Source organism: Misgurnus anguillicaudatus, chromosome 2 (assembly GCF_027580225.2).
Source record: "Misgurnus anguillicaudatus chromosome 2, ASM2758022v2, whole genome shotgun sequence".
NCBI lineage: Eukaryota > Metazoa > Chordata > Actinopteri > Cypriniformes > Cobitidae > Misgurnus > Misgurnus anguillicaudatus.
This window is the reverse complement of record NC_073338.2, coordinates 32,794,006-32,812,131: the sequence shown is the minus strand read 5'-3', so window position 1 is coordinate 32,812,131 and position 18,126 is coordinate 32,794,006. Positions and strand designations below refer to the sequence as shown.

At 39.2% G+C, this 18,126-nt stretch overlaps 1 protein-coding gene across 1 annotated transcript in view; it reads right to left on the bottom strand.

Moving 5' to 3' along the window:
- tmtopsa (teleost multiple tissue opsin a) overlaps positions 1 to 18,126 on the bottom strand; it is a 61,401-nt gene that overhangs the window by 17,215 nt on the left and 26,060 nt on the right. Inside the window, exon 3 of the mRNA XM_055202745.2 lies at positions 1,916 to 2,149. Coding sequence (XP_055058720.2) covers positions 1,916 to 2,149 — 234 coding nt within the window. The remainder of the gene's footprint in view (positions 1 to 1,915; positions 2,150 to 18,126) is intronic.

Here is an 18,126-nt window from a genome sequence, read left to right as displayed (position 1 = left end):
CAAACAAGAGATGGTTAGAGTGGTATCTGATTTTAAATATCTGGGAATTATCCTAGACTCACAACTTTCATTTAAAAAGCATATAAAAAAGGTTGCAAATATTGTTAAGTTTAACTTGGCAAATTTTAAGCATATAAGACCATATTTACCGATGAGGGCGGCAAAGCTCTTTTTGCACACAATGATTATTCCACATTTTTCTTACTGCTTAACTAGTTGGTCGCAAGCCAATAAAACAACATTGAAACCATTGGAGTCACTTTATAAACAGGCATTAAAGACGTTAGATCATAAGGGTAATAGCTATCATCATTGTAACATCATTAAAAAACACAATATGTTTAGCTTTGAAGATTTTAGACACTTTGCTGACGCCTGTCTTGTTTTTAAGGTAATCCATGGGCTTGCTCCACCACCACTGTGCCAGTTTATAAAACAAAAAGATAAAGTTAAAAGAATAACTAGAGCAACCATTAGAGGGGACTGTTTAGTTCAATTTAGAAAAAGTAGTTTTGGAAACACAGCCTTTTCTGTCAGAGCCACAAGTTTTTGGAATAGTCTGCCTAATAAATTAAGGGAGTGTAACAGTCTCTCCACTTTTAAAAATCATTTGAAATCCTGGTTTCATGACAATTACAATTGTAATCATACACCTAGTAACTAAGTCTGCGACGGTATATGTGTGTATATATATGTGTATATGTATGTATGTATATATATGTATATATATGTATATATATATATATATTTTTTTTTTTTTTTTTTTTTTTTTTGTATGTGTGTGTATTTAGACTTTACTTACTTATATTGGAATTGTATTGGAATTAATTGAGTGGAGGGTTATGTGAGGTAAGCAATACTATTTGTTGAGTGCTGGTGGATCTATTACATTGCTATTGTATTTATCATATTTGTACTGTATTTTTTATCGCTTTTGTATTTTAGGGTGCCTGTTAAGATCTGGCTAGGGACTACGGATGGAAACTAGCACTTGTAGCTAATTCTGGCTTGTTTACAGCAAGTAATTTTGTCTGTTGATCAATGAGCATTGTCCCTATCAAAATAAATAAAAAAAAAAAAAAAAAAAAAAAAAAAAAAAAAAAGAGATGTATTTATGCTATTTTCTGCTACACAAAGAATGTGCAACTGCACATTGTGAACTTTGGATCAAATACAGGACTAGACATTACAGATGACAAGCTTAGACTCTTCATCAATCAATTCAGAGTCTGTTGGCCTGGGAGAAACTCCCTGTATTGGGGATTTAGAGTAAGGTATACATCTCGCTAATGTGTTTTTTACTCTGCAGAGTTGAGAGCGTTTATGACCTTTGTACAGTTTTTATTCTTATTCCAGCGGGAGCTGCTGTGTTGCATTGATACTTGATATTTTCCCCATAAAACAGTCTCTTAGCACCAGTGTAGGCAACTTGGAGTATTGCCCTCTCAATTGACACAGCCTTGATGCTACATAAACATTAGTCCCAAACCACACGTGGAGAGGACGACCTGCTATTTACCCCCTTCATCTGTACCACCATACTGCACAGCTGACACTATGACTAATGGTGCTAGAAACACAATGAATTGGATTGTTTCACATGAGAGCAGGCCAATAAAGCAGCCACATGACACATCTTCAGCTTTTATCAAGCTGACAGTGTAGATGAATTGGACCACAGCACTTCTGGCACCAGCCCATGTCCAAGACTCTAAACCATCATTGAATGATTTCATCACAGAGTTACTTTCTGTTCATTCTTTTATGCTATAAGAATTTAACTAAAAGCTGTAAATATCCATTTTATTCCAAAATCAGCATTGAAATAAAGATGATTTTGTGTAGGACAGAAGATTTTTCACATTCTGAATTTTCAATCCTTAAAATAAGGGCCAAGAAGTCTCTTCGTGCTTACCTGTTTGTTCATGAAGATGTAGATGATGGGGTTGATGACTGTGCTGAACTTCGCTAGGACAGAAGGGACAATGCTAGCTTCTGCAGTCACCAGTCCTGGCGACCCAAAAGTGGCCAGCAGAGCCATGATCCCATATGGTAACCAGCAGAGCAAGTAGAAGATCACCATGGTGATCACCATGAGAAGAACCCGGTGCTCTCGTTTGCGGCTCATAGAAGTGTTCACACTGGTGACCTTGATGATTAAATAGAGATGAAGATATAAAGATGTATTAATAGAAACGTTCCAGTATAACCATTATACACTTGATATAGTATAGCACTAGATCACAAACTATTCATATAATTTGCAATTAGAGATTCAAACACATGGTCCATGATTTATACATAAATTCCATTAGAAGTCATTTGTCTTTCACTAAAGCAATTCAAGCTTGTAATAACACAGAACTGCAAGGCAAATTTTCACAAAAAAAAGATACTGACAAACTATAATCTTCAGTAGAGGATTTTTTGCAACAAATATAAATAAATGTGATTTATTTGCAAAAGATTAATAATCAGCATTAAGTCTTACTTACAAATTAAAATTCTAATCTCTATTCTATTTTTGTTATCAAAGTTTGGTACGGCAATTTATTTTTAGCATCTGTTTAATGGTAATTAATAAGTCATGGTGGTTAGAAGATGCTTATAAAGTCTGTTGGGGTCTTTCATTAAAGACTTGATCAGTGTTGACTATGAAACCCTTGTTTTTAGTCCGTTGCCCCAGAAAGATCAATAAAGAAGAAATGTATCAAGAGCAATCCTCCTATGAAATAGATAACTGTAGATGGAGGTTCAATGACTTTTAAAAAATATTTGTAGCAAGGTTATCACGGTACTTTCACTTTGTACAAATTAATTAAAAGCCTCCCACTGCTGCAGTCTTGTCAGCTTTATAACTTCTGACTGATTTCTAATTAAAAACTCTTTTCAATGTTTTTTTAGGTTTTCATATTAAATCACACTTTATATTTTATTAGAGATTCTTAATTAAAAACAACATAGCTAATATCCAGACACTGATATTAATAATCCATATACTAATAATATTGATATTAATAATAATAAAATGAACCCTGGTTATGTAAAGTACCTGACGTTGCATAACTAATTCCTGTATAGCTCAGTGGTAGAGCATTGCGTTTTCTTTGCAAAAGGTCATGGGTTCAAATCCAGGGAATACACATGCTTATTTAAGAAAAGTATACCTTGTAATGCACTGTAAGATAGATATAAGCATCTGCCAAATGCAGTTCAAACCAACTGCAGTTCACTTGACCTTGGGCTTTTGACATTAAAGGCGCAGTGCACAATGTTTGAAAAACGCTTTGGAAAAGGGAGTTGGGCCGACTACCAAAACACACTTGTAGTCTACTAACCAACATCCTTCCCGGAGTTGCGTACACTGTAAAAAAAATCCGTAGAAATTGCAGCTGGGTTGCCGGTAACTTACCGTAGGTTTAAATTTATGTTTTTTTACTGGCAACATTTTGTTCAAAGTTGAATGAACGTTGAACATTTGCAGGTCTTTGTCTTTACAGAGTAAAACTAAAAAAACAGCATCAAGCAAAACATTCTGGGAAACAAAATCTGAAGCAAAAAACAGAAAAAGGTTGATGATGATTTCTGGTTCCCAGAATGCTTTGCGTGAGGCTGTTATTGTATAGTTTTATTCTATAAAGATAAAGACTTTAAAATATTTAAAATTTATTTAACTTTGAACAAACTCTCGAAAATTACCGGCAACCCAGCTGCAATAACATTGTAATTTCTACTGAATTTTTTTACAGTGTATATGTGGGGCGGGTCTATCAAAAGAAGGCTCAGATTCTATTGGGGTAGGGGCGTGTTTGTTTAGGTGATTTCAAATATCAACATTGGCAGTGCCGGAGTGGCCATCGGGAGAGTTGGTGGTCAGTACATGAATGGATCAAATCAGCACATTTGCAAATGTTTGTCTCCATATGGCTATTAGGGCTGTCACTTTTGAGAAAAATCAAATTCGAACGGATATCGAATATCATGCAATGTATCCGAATATATTCGAATATCTAGGTGCCCCCCGCGCGCATCAAAAAAAAACAAAAACGTAATGGAGATTCAATTTATTAACAGTGACAGTCATAAACAGGGCTGTCTGCATTACTTTTTTTTACTTCATGTTTGAAACAGCAGGTTATCAACTTATGAATAACAACAACTCAGAACAGGTGACAACTTGAACAGCAGCAGGAGTAAGGCATATAGCCAAGCCCAAACGAAATCCGGGCCCGCAGATTTCGGCGGAAAACTCCGCTGAATTCCGCTGATATCAGGCCCTTCATTGACAAGCACACATATCCCGCGCTTGAGCCTGTTTGTGAGAAGAAATCTCATTGACAAGAAGCACACATACATAGACTATCTCGCGCGTTTGTGAGCCGTCATTGACAAGTGCATTATCTCTGCGCGTGCTGTTTGCTTGGCCGTTTTTAATGATAGAGAGCGCAAACCATTTGATATTTGAGATGAAATAAAACTTACCGATGAGTTAAGCAGAGCTCACTTGACTCACGCGACAGTCAGCACATGATCATTTAAAATCCCTTTACAAGACAAATGCTGTTGCGTTTAATATAAAGTTTACATTGCGTTGTAAACATGATGAAATTATCTTCATACGTGCTAATTTCATAATGCGAACGTATTAACGCAAGCTTTTTATTCTGCTATAATATTTAACACTATAAATAATAATGTCATTTTATATACAAACTATAATTCTATCTTGACCTGCACAATGCGCATTAGGTTCATGTTGGTCCAGTTTGACTACCTCTCTTGCGCACAGTTGCGGTCGGTCTCACTCTCAGCCTCCTTCCTATTACAAGGTGTTACTGTAAAAAATGCGCTAAACCTGGCATTTTAAAAACCGGATGGTTTATTTATAGTTCGAATACGGATATGTCACGTCATATTCGAATGCATATTCGAATATCGAATAAAAAGTGACAGCCCTAATGGCTATATAATAAATAAAAATAAAAAGGGTAACTTTGCAGTATCACATTATATATTTCCTACTATGTGATTTTCATATTACATATAACAGCATAATGAAATGACTAAAAAGACAAGTAAGTAGGATTGGCATGTAAATTGTATTATTATTACCAGAAAAACAGCAAAATAACTGAAACTAGATAGAAAAGTTTGTTGACAAACTTTATGTTGGCTTGACAAAGCCTGGCCTGAACGTTTAAAACGGTTTGACAGAAGTTTAGTTTAGTAGGCTATCTGGCTGTTAGTATGTTTAAGTATGAAGCTAGCCTGATTTAGAATGAAGCTAGCATGATTAGCCTGAAGCTAGCAGGAAGCTAACATGATTAGCATGAAGCTAGCATCAAGTTAGCATGATTAGCATGAAGCTAGCATGATGCTAACATGAATTAGCATGAAGCTAGCATGATGCTAGCATAATTTAACATGAAGCTAGCATGATGCTAACATGAATTAGCATGAAGCTAGCATGATACTAACATGAATTAGCATGAAACTAGCATGATGCTAACATGAGTTAGCATTAAGCTAACATGATGCTAACATGAATTAGCATGAAGCTAACATGATGCTAACATGAATTAGAATGAAGTTAGCATGACGCTAGCATGATGCTAACATGAATTAGCATGAAGCTAGCATGATGCTAATATGAATTAGCATGAAGTTAGCATGATGCTAACATGAATTAGCATTAAGTTAGCATGAAGTTAGCATGATGCTAACATGAATTAGCATGAAGCTAGCATGATGCAAACATGAATTAGCATGAAACTAGCATGATGCTAACATGAATTAGCATGAAGCTAGCATGATGCTAACATGAATTAGCATGAAGTTAGCATGATGCTAACATGAATTAGCATGAAGCTAACATGAATAAGCATGAAGCTAGCATGATGCTAACATGAATTAGCATGAAGCTAGCATGATGCTAACATGAATTAACATGATGCTAAGATCAATTAACATGAAGCTAGCATGATGCTAACATGAATTAGCATGAAGCTAGCATGATGCTAACATGAATTAGCATGAAGCTAGCATGATGCTAACATGAATTAGCATGAAGCTAGCATGATGCTAACATGAATTAGCATGAAGCTAGCATGATGCTAACATGAATTAGCATGAAGCTAACATGATGCTAACATGAATTAGCATGAAGCTAGCATGATGCTAACATGAATTAGCATGAAGCTAGCATGATGCTAACATGAATTAGCATGAAGCTAGCATGATGCTAACATGAATAAGCATGAAGTTAGCAAGATTTATTATGAAATTAGCATAAAGCTAGCATGAAACTAGCATGAAGCTAGTATGACTTAGCATGAAGCTAGCATGAAGCTAACATGACCAAAAGACCCAACCCCCATGTCTCTATGATGTTCGGATCCAGAGATATAAGGCTTTGTTTATTATGTTGCTAGGGTGCTCATATTTGGTTGCTAGGGGCGTGGCTTAATACCTCAATAAAATCCTTAGAGACTAATTGGATGCCTGAGTAAAATGAGCCCACCCCCATGTCTCTGTGACACTGTGCTGCAAAGATATCCATCTGGGCATTTTATAATGGCAGTCTATGGGAGATGTTGCTAGGGTGCACACAAATGGTTGCTAGGGGCGTGGCTTAATAGCTATGGGATGATCCAGAGAGACTGATTGGATGCCTGAGTAAAATGAGCCCACCCACATATCTCTACGACACTCTAAAGTAAAGATATTCCATCTGGGACGCTTTTATTCCCTTATATGGGCATGTTTCCTGCCCCATTATAAGTCAATGGGGAAATTTGGGTGCCTCTTACACCCCAGGGGTGAAACTTACACCCCAATGTGATGTATGTTCTTACAGAGCCTGCCAGCCTCTTCAACTGTGATAACCCACAAGTTTCTACAAATTTCTCGCTTGCAGCTATGAACCGTCAAAGTTTGTCGCAATGTTAAGTCAATGGAAAATTTGGGGTGTTTGAGCGCCCCGTTTAGGAATTCGGTAGGTCCCATCAGTTAGAAAAGTCATAGCACCAATCTACGTACCAGTCTAAAAAGTTTTGTAAAGTTTTGTGGGTGTAGCTTGAAAGCTCTAGGAGGAGTTACTGTGAGAAAAAGTGTGGACCAGAAGAATAATAATAACTAGATAGGTACATTTCCTGAAGAAAATGTGAAGTGGTGCTTGCCGTGGCAAATTTCGAGGGGACAAAATCTTTTAAGAATGATTATTCTCCCAGTTACCAGTAAAACGGTCCAACCCCCGTGTCTCTACGATGTTCTGATGCGGAGATATAAGGCTTTGTTTACTCTGTTGCTAGGGTACTGTATTTGGTTGATAGGGGAAAAAATGGCATCCACTAGTGATTACATGCCAAGTCACGAGTAAAATGGTCCAGCCCCCGTGTCTTTACGATATTGTGATGCGGAAATATAAGGCTTTGTTTATTCGGTTGCTAGGGTACTCAAATTTGGTTGCTAGGGGCGTGGCTTGGGAGTGGCCAATGATGTGACCAGTTGTTACACTCCGAGTCACAAGTAAAACGGTCCAACCCCCGTGTCTCTACGATGTTCTGATGCGGAGATATAAGGCTTTGTTTATTCGGTTGCTAGGGTACTGTATTTGGTTGCTAGGGAAAAAAATGGCATCCCATAGTGATTACACTCTGAGTCACGAGTCAAACGGTCCAACCCCCGTGTCTCTACGATGTTCTGATGCGGAGATATAAGGCTTTGTTTACTCTGTTGCTAGGGTACTGTATTTGGTTGCTAGGGGAAAAAATTGCATCCCATAGTGATTACACTCTGAGTCACAAGTCAAACGGTCCAACCCCTGTGTCTCTACGATGTTCTGATGCTGAGATATAAGGCTTTGTTTACTCTGTTGCTAGGGTACTGTATTTGGTTGCTATGGAAAAAAATGGCATCCCATAGTGATTACACTCTGAGTCACGAGTCAAACGGTCCAACCCCCGTGTCTCTACGATGTTCTGATGCTGAGATATAAGGTTTTGTTTACTCTGTTACTAGGGTACTGTATTTGGTTGCTAGGGAAAAATTTGGCATCCCATAGTGATTACACTCTGAGTCACGAGTCAAACGGTCCAACCCCCGTGTCTCTACGATGTTCTGATGCTGAGATATAAGGCTTTGTTTACTCTGTTGCTAGGGTACTGTATTTGGTTGCTAGGGAAAAAATGGCATCCCATAGTGATTACACTCCGAGTCATGAGTCAAACGGTCCAACCCCCGTGTCTCTACGATGTTCTGATGCTGAGATATAAGGCTTTGTTTACTCTGTTGCTAGGGTATTGTATTTGGTTGCTATGGAAAAAAATGGCATCACATAGTGATTACACGCCGATTCATGAGTCAAAAGGTCCAACGCCCGTGTCTCTACGATGTTCTGATGCGGAGATATAAGGCTTTGTTTACTCTGTTGCTAGGGTACTGTATTTGGTTGCTAGGGGAAAAAATTGCATCCCATAATGATTACACTCCGAGTCACGAGTCAAACGGTCCAACCCCCGTTTCTCTACGATGTTCGGATGCCGAGATATAACTGTTTGAATTTTATGTTGCTAAGGTGCTCAAAAGTGGTTGCTAGGGGCGTGGCTTAATACGTATGTAAGGATCCTGAGAGACTGATTGGATGCCTGAGTAAAATGAGCCCACCCCCATGTCTCTATGACAGTGTGCTGCAAAGATATCCATCGGGGCATTTTATAATGGCAGTCTATGGGAGATGTTGCTAGGGTGCCCAAAATTGTTGCTAGGGGCGTGGCTTATTAGCTCTGGGATGATCCTGAGAGACTGATTGGATGCCCGAGTGACATGAGCCCACCCAGTTATCTCTACGACACTGTAAAGCAAAGATATCCCATCTGGAACTGTTTTATTCCCTTATATGGGCATGTTTCCTCAATGGGAATTTTCGGGTGCCTCTTACACCCCAGGGGTACAACTTAAACCCCAATGTCATGTATGTTCTTACATAGCCTACCACGCTCTTTAAATTTAGTAACCCACATGTTTCTACAAAATCCTCACTCGTACCTATGACCCGTCAAAGTTTTTGCAATGTTAAGTCTATGGGATTTTGCCCCATTGACTTTTCATTAGGGCACTTTTGGGAGCCTCTTACACCCCAGGGGTACAGCTTACACCCCAATGTGATGTATGTTCTTACAAAGCCTACCACCCTCTTTAAATGCTGTAACCCACATGTTTCTACAAAATCCTTGAGAGGAGCTATGACCCGTCAAAGTTGGGCCCAATGTTAAGTCAATGGGATTTTTCGGGTGGTTTTACGCCCCCCTTTCGGAAATCCTGCACCCGATCCCTTATAAAAGTCATAGCACACCTCTCCTCAATAATCCGGTCGATTTGAACCCTCTTTCATGGGTCTACGACAAACCGTGCGGGACGAGTTACGTGCCGAAAAAAGTGTCCGGATGTAAGAAGAAGAAGAATATCCCTGACGAATAATAATAGTGATGCCTTGCATAAATGCAAGCACCACTAATAATAATAACTAGATAGAAAAGTTTGAAGACAAACTTTATGTTGGCTTGACAAAGCCTGGCCTAAAAGTTTAAAACAGTTTGAGAGAAACTTAAAACAAGTTTAGTTTAGTAGTCTAACTTTCCATAAACATGATTTAACAAAAAGTTAGCATGTTAACATGATTTAACATGAAGTTGGCATGATGCTAACATGAAGTAGCATGAAGCTAACATGATGTTAACATGAATTCGCATGAGTTAGCATGATGCTAACATGAAGTAGCATGAAGCTAGCATGATGCTAACATGAATTAGCATGAAGCTAACATGAATTAGCATGAAGCTAACATGAATTAGCATGAAGCTAACATGAATTAGCATGAAGCTAGCATGATGCTAACATGAATTAGCATGAAGTTAACATGATGCTAACATGAATTAGCATGAAGCTAGCATGATGTTAACACAAATTAGCATGAAGCTAGCATGATGCTAACATGAATTAGCATGAAGCTAGCATGAAGCTAACACAAATTAGCATGAAGCTTGCATGAAGCTAACACGAATTAGCATGAAGCTAGCATGAAGCTAACACGAATTAGCATGAAGCTAGCATGAAGCTAACACGAATTAGCATGAAGCTAGCATGAAGCTAACACGAATTAGCATAAAGCTAGCATGAAGCTAACACAAATTAGCATGAAGCTAGCATGATGTTAACACGAATTAGCATGAAGCTAGCATGATGCTAACATGAATTAGCATGAAGCTAGCATGATGCTAACATGAATTAGCATGAAGCTAACATGATGCTAACATGAATTAGCATGAAGCTAGCATGAAGCTAACATGAATTAGCATGAAGCTAGCATGATGCTAACATGAATTAGCATGAAGCTAGCATGATGTTTAAATGAATTAGCAAGTTAACATAATGCTAACATGAATTAGCATGAATCTAGCATGATGCTAACATGAATTAGCATGAAGCTAGCATGAAGTTAGCATGATTTAGCATGAAGTTAGCAAGATTTGTTATGAAATTAGCATAAAAGCTAGCATGAAACTAGCATGAAGCTAGTATGACTTAGCATGAAGCTAGCATAAGGCTAACATGACCAAAAGACCCAACCCCCATGCCTCTATGATGTTCGGATACAGAGATATAAGGCTTTGTTTATTATGTTGCTAGGGTGCTCATATTTGGTTGCTAGGGGCGTGGCTTAATACCTCAATAAGAATCCTCAGAGACGGATTGGATGCCTGAGTAAAATGAGCCCACCCCCAAGTCTCTGTGACACTGTGCTGCAGAGATATCCATCTGGGCATTTTATAATGGCAGTCTATGGAAGATGTTGCTAGGGTGCCCAAAAATGGTTGCTAGGGGCGTGGCTTAATAGCTATGGGACAATCCTGAGAGACTGATTGAATGCCTGAGTAAAATGAGCCCACCCCCATGTCTCTACGACACTCTAAAGTGAAGATATTCCATCTGGGACGCTTTTATTCCCTTATATGGGCATGTTCCCTGCCCCATTATAAGTCAATGGGGAAATTTGGGTGCCTCTTACACCCCAGGGGTGAAACTTACATCCCAATATGATGTATGTTCTTACAGAGCCTGCCAGCCTCTTCAAATGTGGTAACCCACAAGTTTCTACAAATTCCTCGCTTGCAGCTATGACCCGTCAAAGTTGGTCGTAATGTTAAGTCAATGGAAAATTTGGGGTGTTTGAGCGCCCCGTTTAGGAATTCGGTAGGTCCCATCAATTAGAAAAGATATAGCATAAATCTACGTACCAGTCTTAAAAGTTTTGTAAAGTTTTGTGGGTGTAGCTTGAAAGCTCTAGGAGGAGTTACTGTTAGAAAAAAGTGTGAACAGAAGAATAATAATAACTAGATAGGTACATTTCCTGAAGAAAATGTGAAGTGGTGCTTGCCGTGGCAAATTTCGGGGAACAATATATGATTACACGCCGAGTCACGAGTCAAATGGTCCAACCCCCGTGTCTCTACGATGTTCTGATGCAGAGATATAAGGCTTTGTTTACACTGTTGCTAGGGTACTGTATTTGGTTGCTAGGGAAAAAATTGTCATCCCATAATGATTACACTCCGAGTCACGAGTCAAACGGTCCAACCCCCGTGTCTCTACGATGTTCTGATGCTGAGATATAAGGCTTTGTTTACTCTGTTGCTAGGGTACTGTATTTGGTTGCTAGGGAAAAAATTGCCATCCCATAATGATTACACTCCAAGTCACGAGTCAAACGGTCCAACCCCCGTGTCTCTACGATGTTCTGAGGCGGAGATATAAGGCTTTGTTTACTCTGTTGCTAGGGTACTGTATTTGGTTGCTAGGGAAAAAATGGCATCCCATAGTGATTACACGCAGAGTCACGAGTCAAACGGTCCAACCCCCGTGTCTCTACGATGTTCTGATGCGGAGATATACGGCTTTGTTTACTCTGTTGCTAGGGTACTGTATTTGGTTGCTAGGGAAAAATTTTACATCCCATAGTGATTACCCGCCGAGTCACGAGTCAAACGGTCCAACCCCCGTGTCTCTACGATGTTCTGATGCGGAGATATAAGGCTTTGTTTACTCTGTTGCTAGGGAGCTGTATTTGGTTGCTAGGGAAAAAATTGGCATCCCATAATGATAACACCCCGGGTCACAAGTAAAATGGTCCAACCCCCGTGTCTCCACGATGTTCTGATGCGGAGATATAAGGCTTTGTTTACTCTGTTGCTAGGGTACTGTATTTGGTTGCTAGGGAAAAAATTGGCATCCCATAATGATTACACTCTGAGTCACGTGTCAAACGGTCCAACCCCCGTGTCTCTACGATGTTCTGATGCGGAGATATAAGGCTTTGTTTACTCTGTTGCTAGGGTACTGTATTTGGTTGCTAGGGAAAAAATTTGCATCCCATAGTGATTACACTCTGAGTCACAAGTCAAATGGTCCAACCCCCGTGTCTCTACGATGTTCTGATGCGGAGATATAAGGCTTTGTTTACTCTGTTGCTAGGGTACTGTATTTGGTTGCTAGGGAAAAAATTTGCATCCCATAGTGATTACACTCTGAGTCACGAGTCAAATGGTCCAACCCCCGTGTCTCTACGATGTTCTGATGCCGAGATATAAGGCTTTGTTTACTCTGTTGCTAGGGTACTGTATTTGGTTGCTAGGGAAAAAATTGGCATCCCATAGTGATTACACTCTGAGTCACGAGTCAAATGGTCCAACACCAGTGTTTCTACGATGTTCTGATGCGGAGATATAAGGCTTTGTTTACTCTGTTGCTAGGGTACTGTATTTGGTTGCTAGGGAAAAAATGGGTATCCCATAATGATTACACTCTGAGTCACGAGTCAAACGGTCCAACCCCCGTGTCTCTATGATGTTCTGATGTGGAGATATAAGGCTTTGTTTACTCTGTTGCTAGGGTACTGTATTTGGTTGCTAAGGAAAAAATTGGCATCCCATAATGATTACACTCCGAGTCACGAGTCAAACGGTCCAACCCCCGTGTCTCTACGATGTTCTGATTCGGAGATATAAGGCTTTGTTTACTCTGTTGCTAGGGTACTCTATTTGGTTGCTAAGGAAAAAATTGGCATCCCATAATGATTACACTCCGAGTCACGAGTCAAACGGTCCAACCCCCGTGTCTCTACGATGTTCTGATTCGGAGATATAAGGCTTTGTTTACTCTGTTGCTAGGGTACTGTATTTTGTTGCTAGGGAAAAAATTGGCATCCCATAATGATTACACTCCGAGTCACGAGTCAAACGGTCCAACCCCCGTGTTTCTACGATGTTCTGATCCGGAGATATAAGGCTTTGTTTACTCTGTTGCTAGGGTACTGTATTTGGTTGCTAGGGAAAAAATTTGCATCCCATAGTGATTACACTCTGAGTCACAAGTCAAATGGTCCAACCCCCGTGTCTCTACGATGTTCTGATGCGGAGATATAAGGCTTTGTTTACTCTGTTGCTAGGGTACTGTATTTGGTTGCTAGGGAAAAAATTTGCATCCCATAGTGATTACACTCTGAGTCACGAGTCAAATGGTCCAACCCCCGTGTCTCTACGATGTTCTGATGCGGAGATATAAGGCTTTGTTTACTCTGTTGCTAGGGTACTGTATTTGGTTGCTAGGGAAAAAATTTGCATCCCATAGTGATTACACTCTGAGTCACGAGTCAAATGGTCCAACCCCCGTGTCTCTACGATGTTCTGATGCCGAGATATAAGGCTTTGTTTACTCTGTTGCTAGGGTACTGTATTTGGTTGCTAGGGAAAAAATTGGCATCCCATAGTGATTACACTCTGAGTCACGAGTCAAATGGTCCAACACCAGTGTTTCTACGATGTTCTGATGCGGAGATATAAGGCTTTGTTTACTCTGTTGCTAGGGTACTGTATTTGGTTGCTAGGGAAAAAATGGGTATCCCATAATGATTACACTCCGAGTCACGAGTCAAACGGTCCAACCCCCGTGTCTCTACGATGTTCTGATTCGGAGATATAAGGCTTTGTTTACTCTGTTGCTAGGGTACTGTATTTGGTTGCTAGGGAAAAAATTGGCAACCCATAATGATTACACTCCGAGTCACGAGTCAAACGGTCCAACCCCCGTGTCTCTACGATGTTCTGATGCGGAGATATAAGGCTTTGTTTACTCTGTTGCTAGGGTACTGTATTTGGTTGCTAGGGAAAAAATTGGCATCCCATAATGATTACACTCCGAGTCACGAGTCAAACGGTCCAACCCCCGTGTCTCTACGATGTTCTGATTCGGAGATATAAGGCTTTGTTTACTCTGTTGCTAGGGTACTGTATTTGGTTGCTAGGGAAAAAATTGGCAACCCATAATGATTACACTCCGAGTCACGAGTCAAACGGTCCAACCCCCGTGTCTCTACGATGTTCTGATGCGGAGATATAAGGCTTTGTTTACTCTGTTGCTAGGGTACTGTATTTGGTTGCTAGGGAAAAAAATTGCCATCCCATAATGATTACACTCTGAGTCATGAGTCAAACGATCCAACCCCTGTGTCTCTACGATGTTCAGATGCCGAGATATAACTGTTTGAATTTTGTGTTGCTAGGGTGCTCAAAAGTGGTTGCTAGGGGCGTGGCTTATACCTATGTAAGTATCCTGAGAGACTGATTGGATGTCTGAGTAAAATGAGTCCACCCCCATGTCTCTATGACACTGTGGTGCAAAGATATCCATCTGGGCATTTTATAATGGCAGTCTATGGGAGATGTTGCTAGGGTGCCCAAAATTGTTGCTAGGGGCGTGGCTTAATAGCTCTGGGATGATCCTGAGAGACTGATTGGATGCCCGAGTAAAATGAGCCCACCCACTTATCTCTACGACACTGTAAAGCAAAGATATCCATCTGGAACTGTTTTATTCCCTTATATGGGCATGTTTCCTGCCCCATTATAAGTCAATGGGAATTTTCGGGTGCCTCTTACACCCCAGGGGTACAACTTACACCCCATTGTGATCTATGTTCTTACAGAGTCTACCCCCCTCTTCAAATGTTATAACCCGCATGTTTCTACAAAATCCTGGAGCGGAGCTATGACCCGTCAAAGTTGGGCGCAATGTTAAGTCAATGGGATTTTTCGGGTGGTTTTTCGCCCCCCTTTCGGAAATCCTGCACCCGATCGCTTATAAAAGTCATAGCAGACGTGTCCTCAACAAGCCGGTCGGTTTGAGCCCTGTTTCATTGGTCTACGACAAACCGTGCGGGACGAGTTACGCGCCGAAAAAGTGTCCAGATATAAGAATAAATAAATAAATAATAATAAGTATGAGCAATAGTAATAGTGATGCTTTGCATAAATGCAAGCACCACTAATAAGCTTAGATCGAAGAACAGTATGTTGGCTTTGTCAAGCCAACATAATAATAAGCTTAGATCGAAGAACAGTATGTTGGCTTTGTCAAGCCAACATAATAAACTCTGAGGTAAATGCGCCAAACACGTTAAAATAAATGAGCAATAGCAGTGGAAAAAAACATTATTATCTCTCAAAACTTTATATGACAAAAATGATATTTAAAGGAAATTTTTTTACAGTTTTTCAAAGATGTAAAGAAAGTATTCCATATAACTCCCATTTATGAGCCATTCATCTCTGGCCTCGCTCTGTTATGTAATAGCTAATTGACAGGTGCGCTTCTCCGTCTTTCAAACAGGTATCATTTTGTATAGTTACTCATTTAGGAAAATTATCCATGATTTGATGATTTTATTATTATTATGAAAATGTTTTATTATTATTATGAAAATGTTAATGCTTATTATTATTATTATGAAAACATTGGCCTGACATGAAAATGCAACATTGAAATGACGAAAAAAATCCAACGTTGATCTGACCTCAAAATACAATGTTGAACTGATGTCAAGACTCAACATTGATCCGACATCAAGACGCAACTTTGATCCGATGTCAAATTCCAACACTGATCCGATGTTGATCTGACATAAAGACCCAATATTGGGCAGACATCAAACTATAAACTTTGCTTCCACAGATGACTGACAGACGAAATGGCATACAGCACCGTCAAGTGCGCACTGTTCAGTTAGTGTTTAGGAATCTCATCTTAACCACAAAGTACACCTTTTCTTCACTCTATACTAAAAACCAAAAAATAAACAATAACTTATGCAATTTAATGCCATGATTATAAGAAATTAAAACTTGCTGCTCTGATTTAAGGCTTTTTAAGGCCTGCAAAAACCCAAAAGATTGAAAGCTAATATTTCATAATGAATATGTCACGGTGTGTTTAACACCGAATAAAGAAAACTAAGAGAGAACCCAAACGCAAGGATGTATCAAAAATAAACTATATATTTATTAAACAGAACAGAAACACCCACATGGGGGTAAAACAGAATATAAACTAGACACTGTGATGGGACACAAACTAAACAGGAACAAAACAGGAACTGGAAAACAGAGCACACGGAATACACTGAAACTCTGAACATTCAACATTCAACAACGCACGCGCACAACACAGAGGACGCGAGGGCATAATAAAGACAGCACATCACTGAGGAACAGGTGAACATAATTAATCACGTAAGACACGAGTACATAAGGGAGTAGGGTAAAAGTGACAAGACACTGGGAACACGTGTCACACATATATGATGTGAAAACACACGTGTTCCCACATAAACACAATGCTGCCCTGACCTTGCCCTCAGAACATAGACCTGAACCTATACTAAGGTCTGGCAAGATCACGACAGCAACAAGACACCGGGAACATGTGGAAGCCACACACACAATGTGATTCCACATGTCCCCACACAGAACATAATACTGTCACGATCCTGTCAGATGCACTCAGACCTACATCTAGCACAGATGTCTGACAAGACCGTGACAGAATATCCACAGACTTAAAATAGATTTTTTTGTCAGTTTGCAGAATCCATTTGGATTTTGACGTCAACGTTAGGTCACATGATATATGTTTGATACTCCATATCTCACATATTTATAGATACACATATAATACAACATTATTTTTTATTTAACTTTTTATCACTTTATTTTCTTATTTACAAATTAACACTTTAAAACTGTTTTTCTTTGTTACATTCCATTGTGAATTTTGGATGTTTAGTTAAAGAATTAGACTCGGGGGTGGAATTATAGTTGCAATGTCAATGATGTATTTGTATTCAACAAATTCAAGAAAGTTCAAGGAAACTATCAAGTGTGGTTTGATAAATGAAGCAAAAATAAAAACCTAACAAAAACAGACATGCATAATTAAATGCCATGGCTATGCTCACTTTATTCTGGAATGCAAGTCATTGTCGGCCAAAAACTATTGGGTCCAAAAACTATTGGGTAAACTAGAAACAACAAGAGTGCTGCGTTTAGTCTACATTTACATAAACGGGAATAAATGAAAATGTCTGAAAAGCATCTAACTGCACATTTAAAATATGGTAGGACACATGGTATGGTAGTTTATTGTATCCAGTACAGAGTTAGATGCATGATTTGTGATCTGAACATAAAATATACAAATAAACAAGCCAATAATTGAAAACTAAAGACAATCATGTGTACAATAGTTTAGGTGATCTATTGATTTTAGAGTACTAACATCATGAATAAACACTGACCTAGCAGACATAAAGTGAGATTTTAAATGAAGGACATCATGATATCAGCTTTTCCCCTCTATTGTCAGTCAATGCAAAAAAAAGAACTTTAATTAACTATTGTGACCCTCCTATCAAAGTCCCACATGCACACTTTCAATGACAGTGGGTGATAAAACAAAGGGGTGTGGCTTCAGAGTTTTGCTGGCCATGTTTGATAAGATGCACCTACAGTCAATTCAGATTGCTGTTGCAATAAAGTCAATAAAACCCTGTCCCAGCATCTTAAAACCCACCTTTCTTCACTTCCCCCAGCACAATGTGATTATCACAACCCTTTATATTTAGGCCGTCATCTTTTTCTTGTTTAAATTTTTTTCCAGAAGACTTTTCGGTTAATGCGACTGAACACACACACGCGCACACACTAAAGATGCCTAATCACAGGCTAGTACATTTCGTTT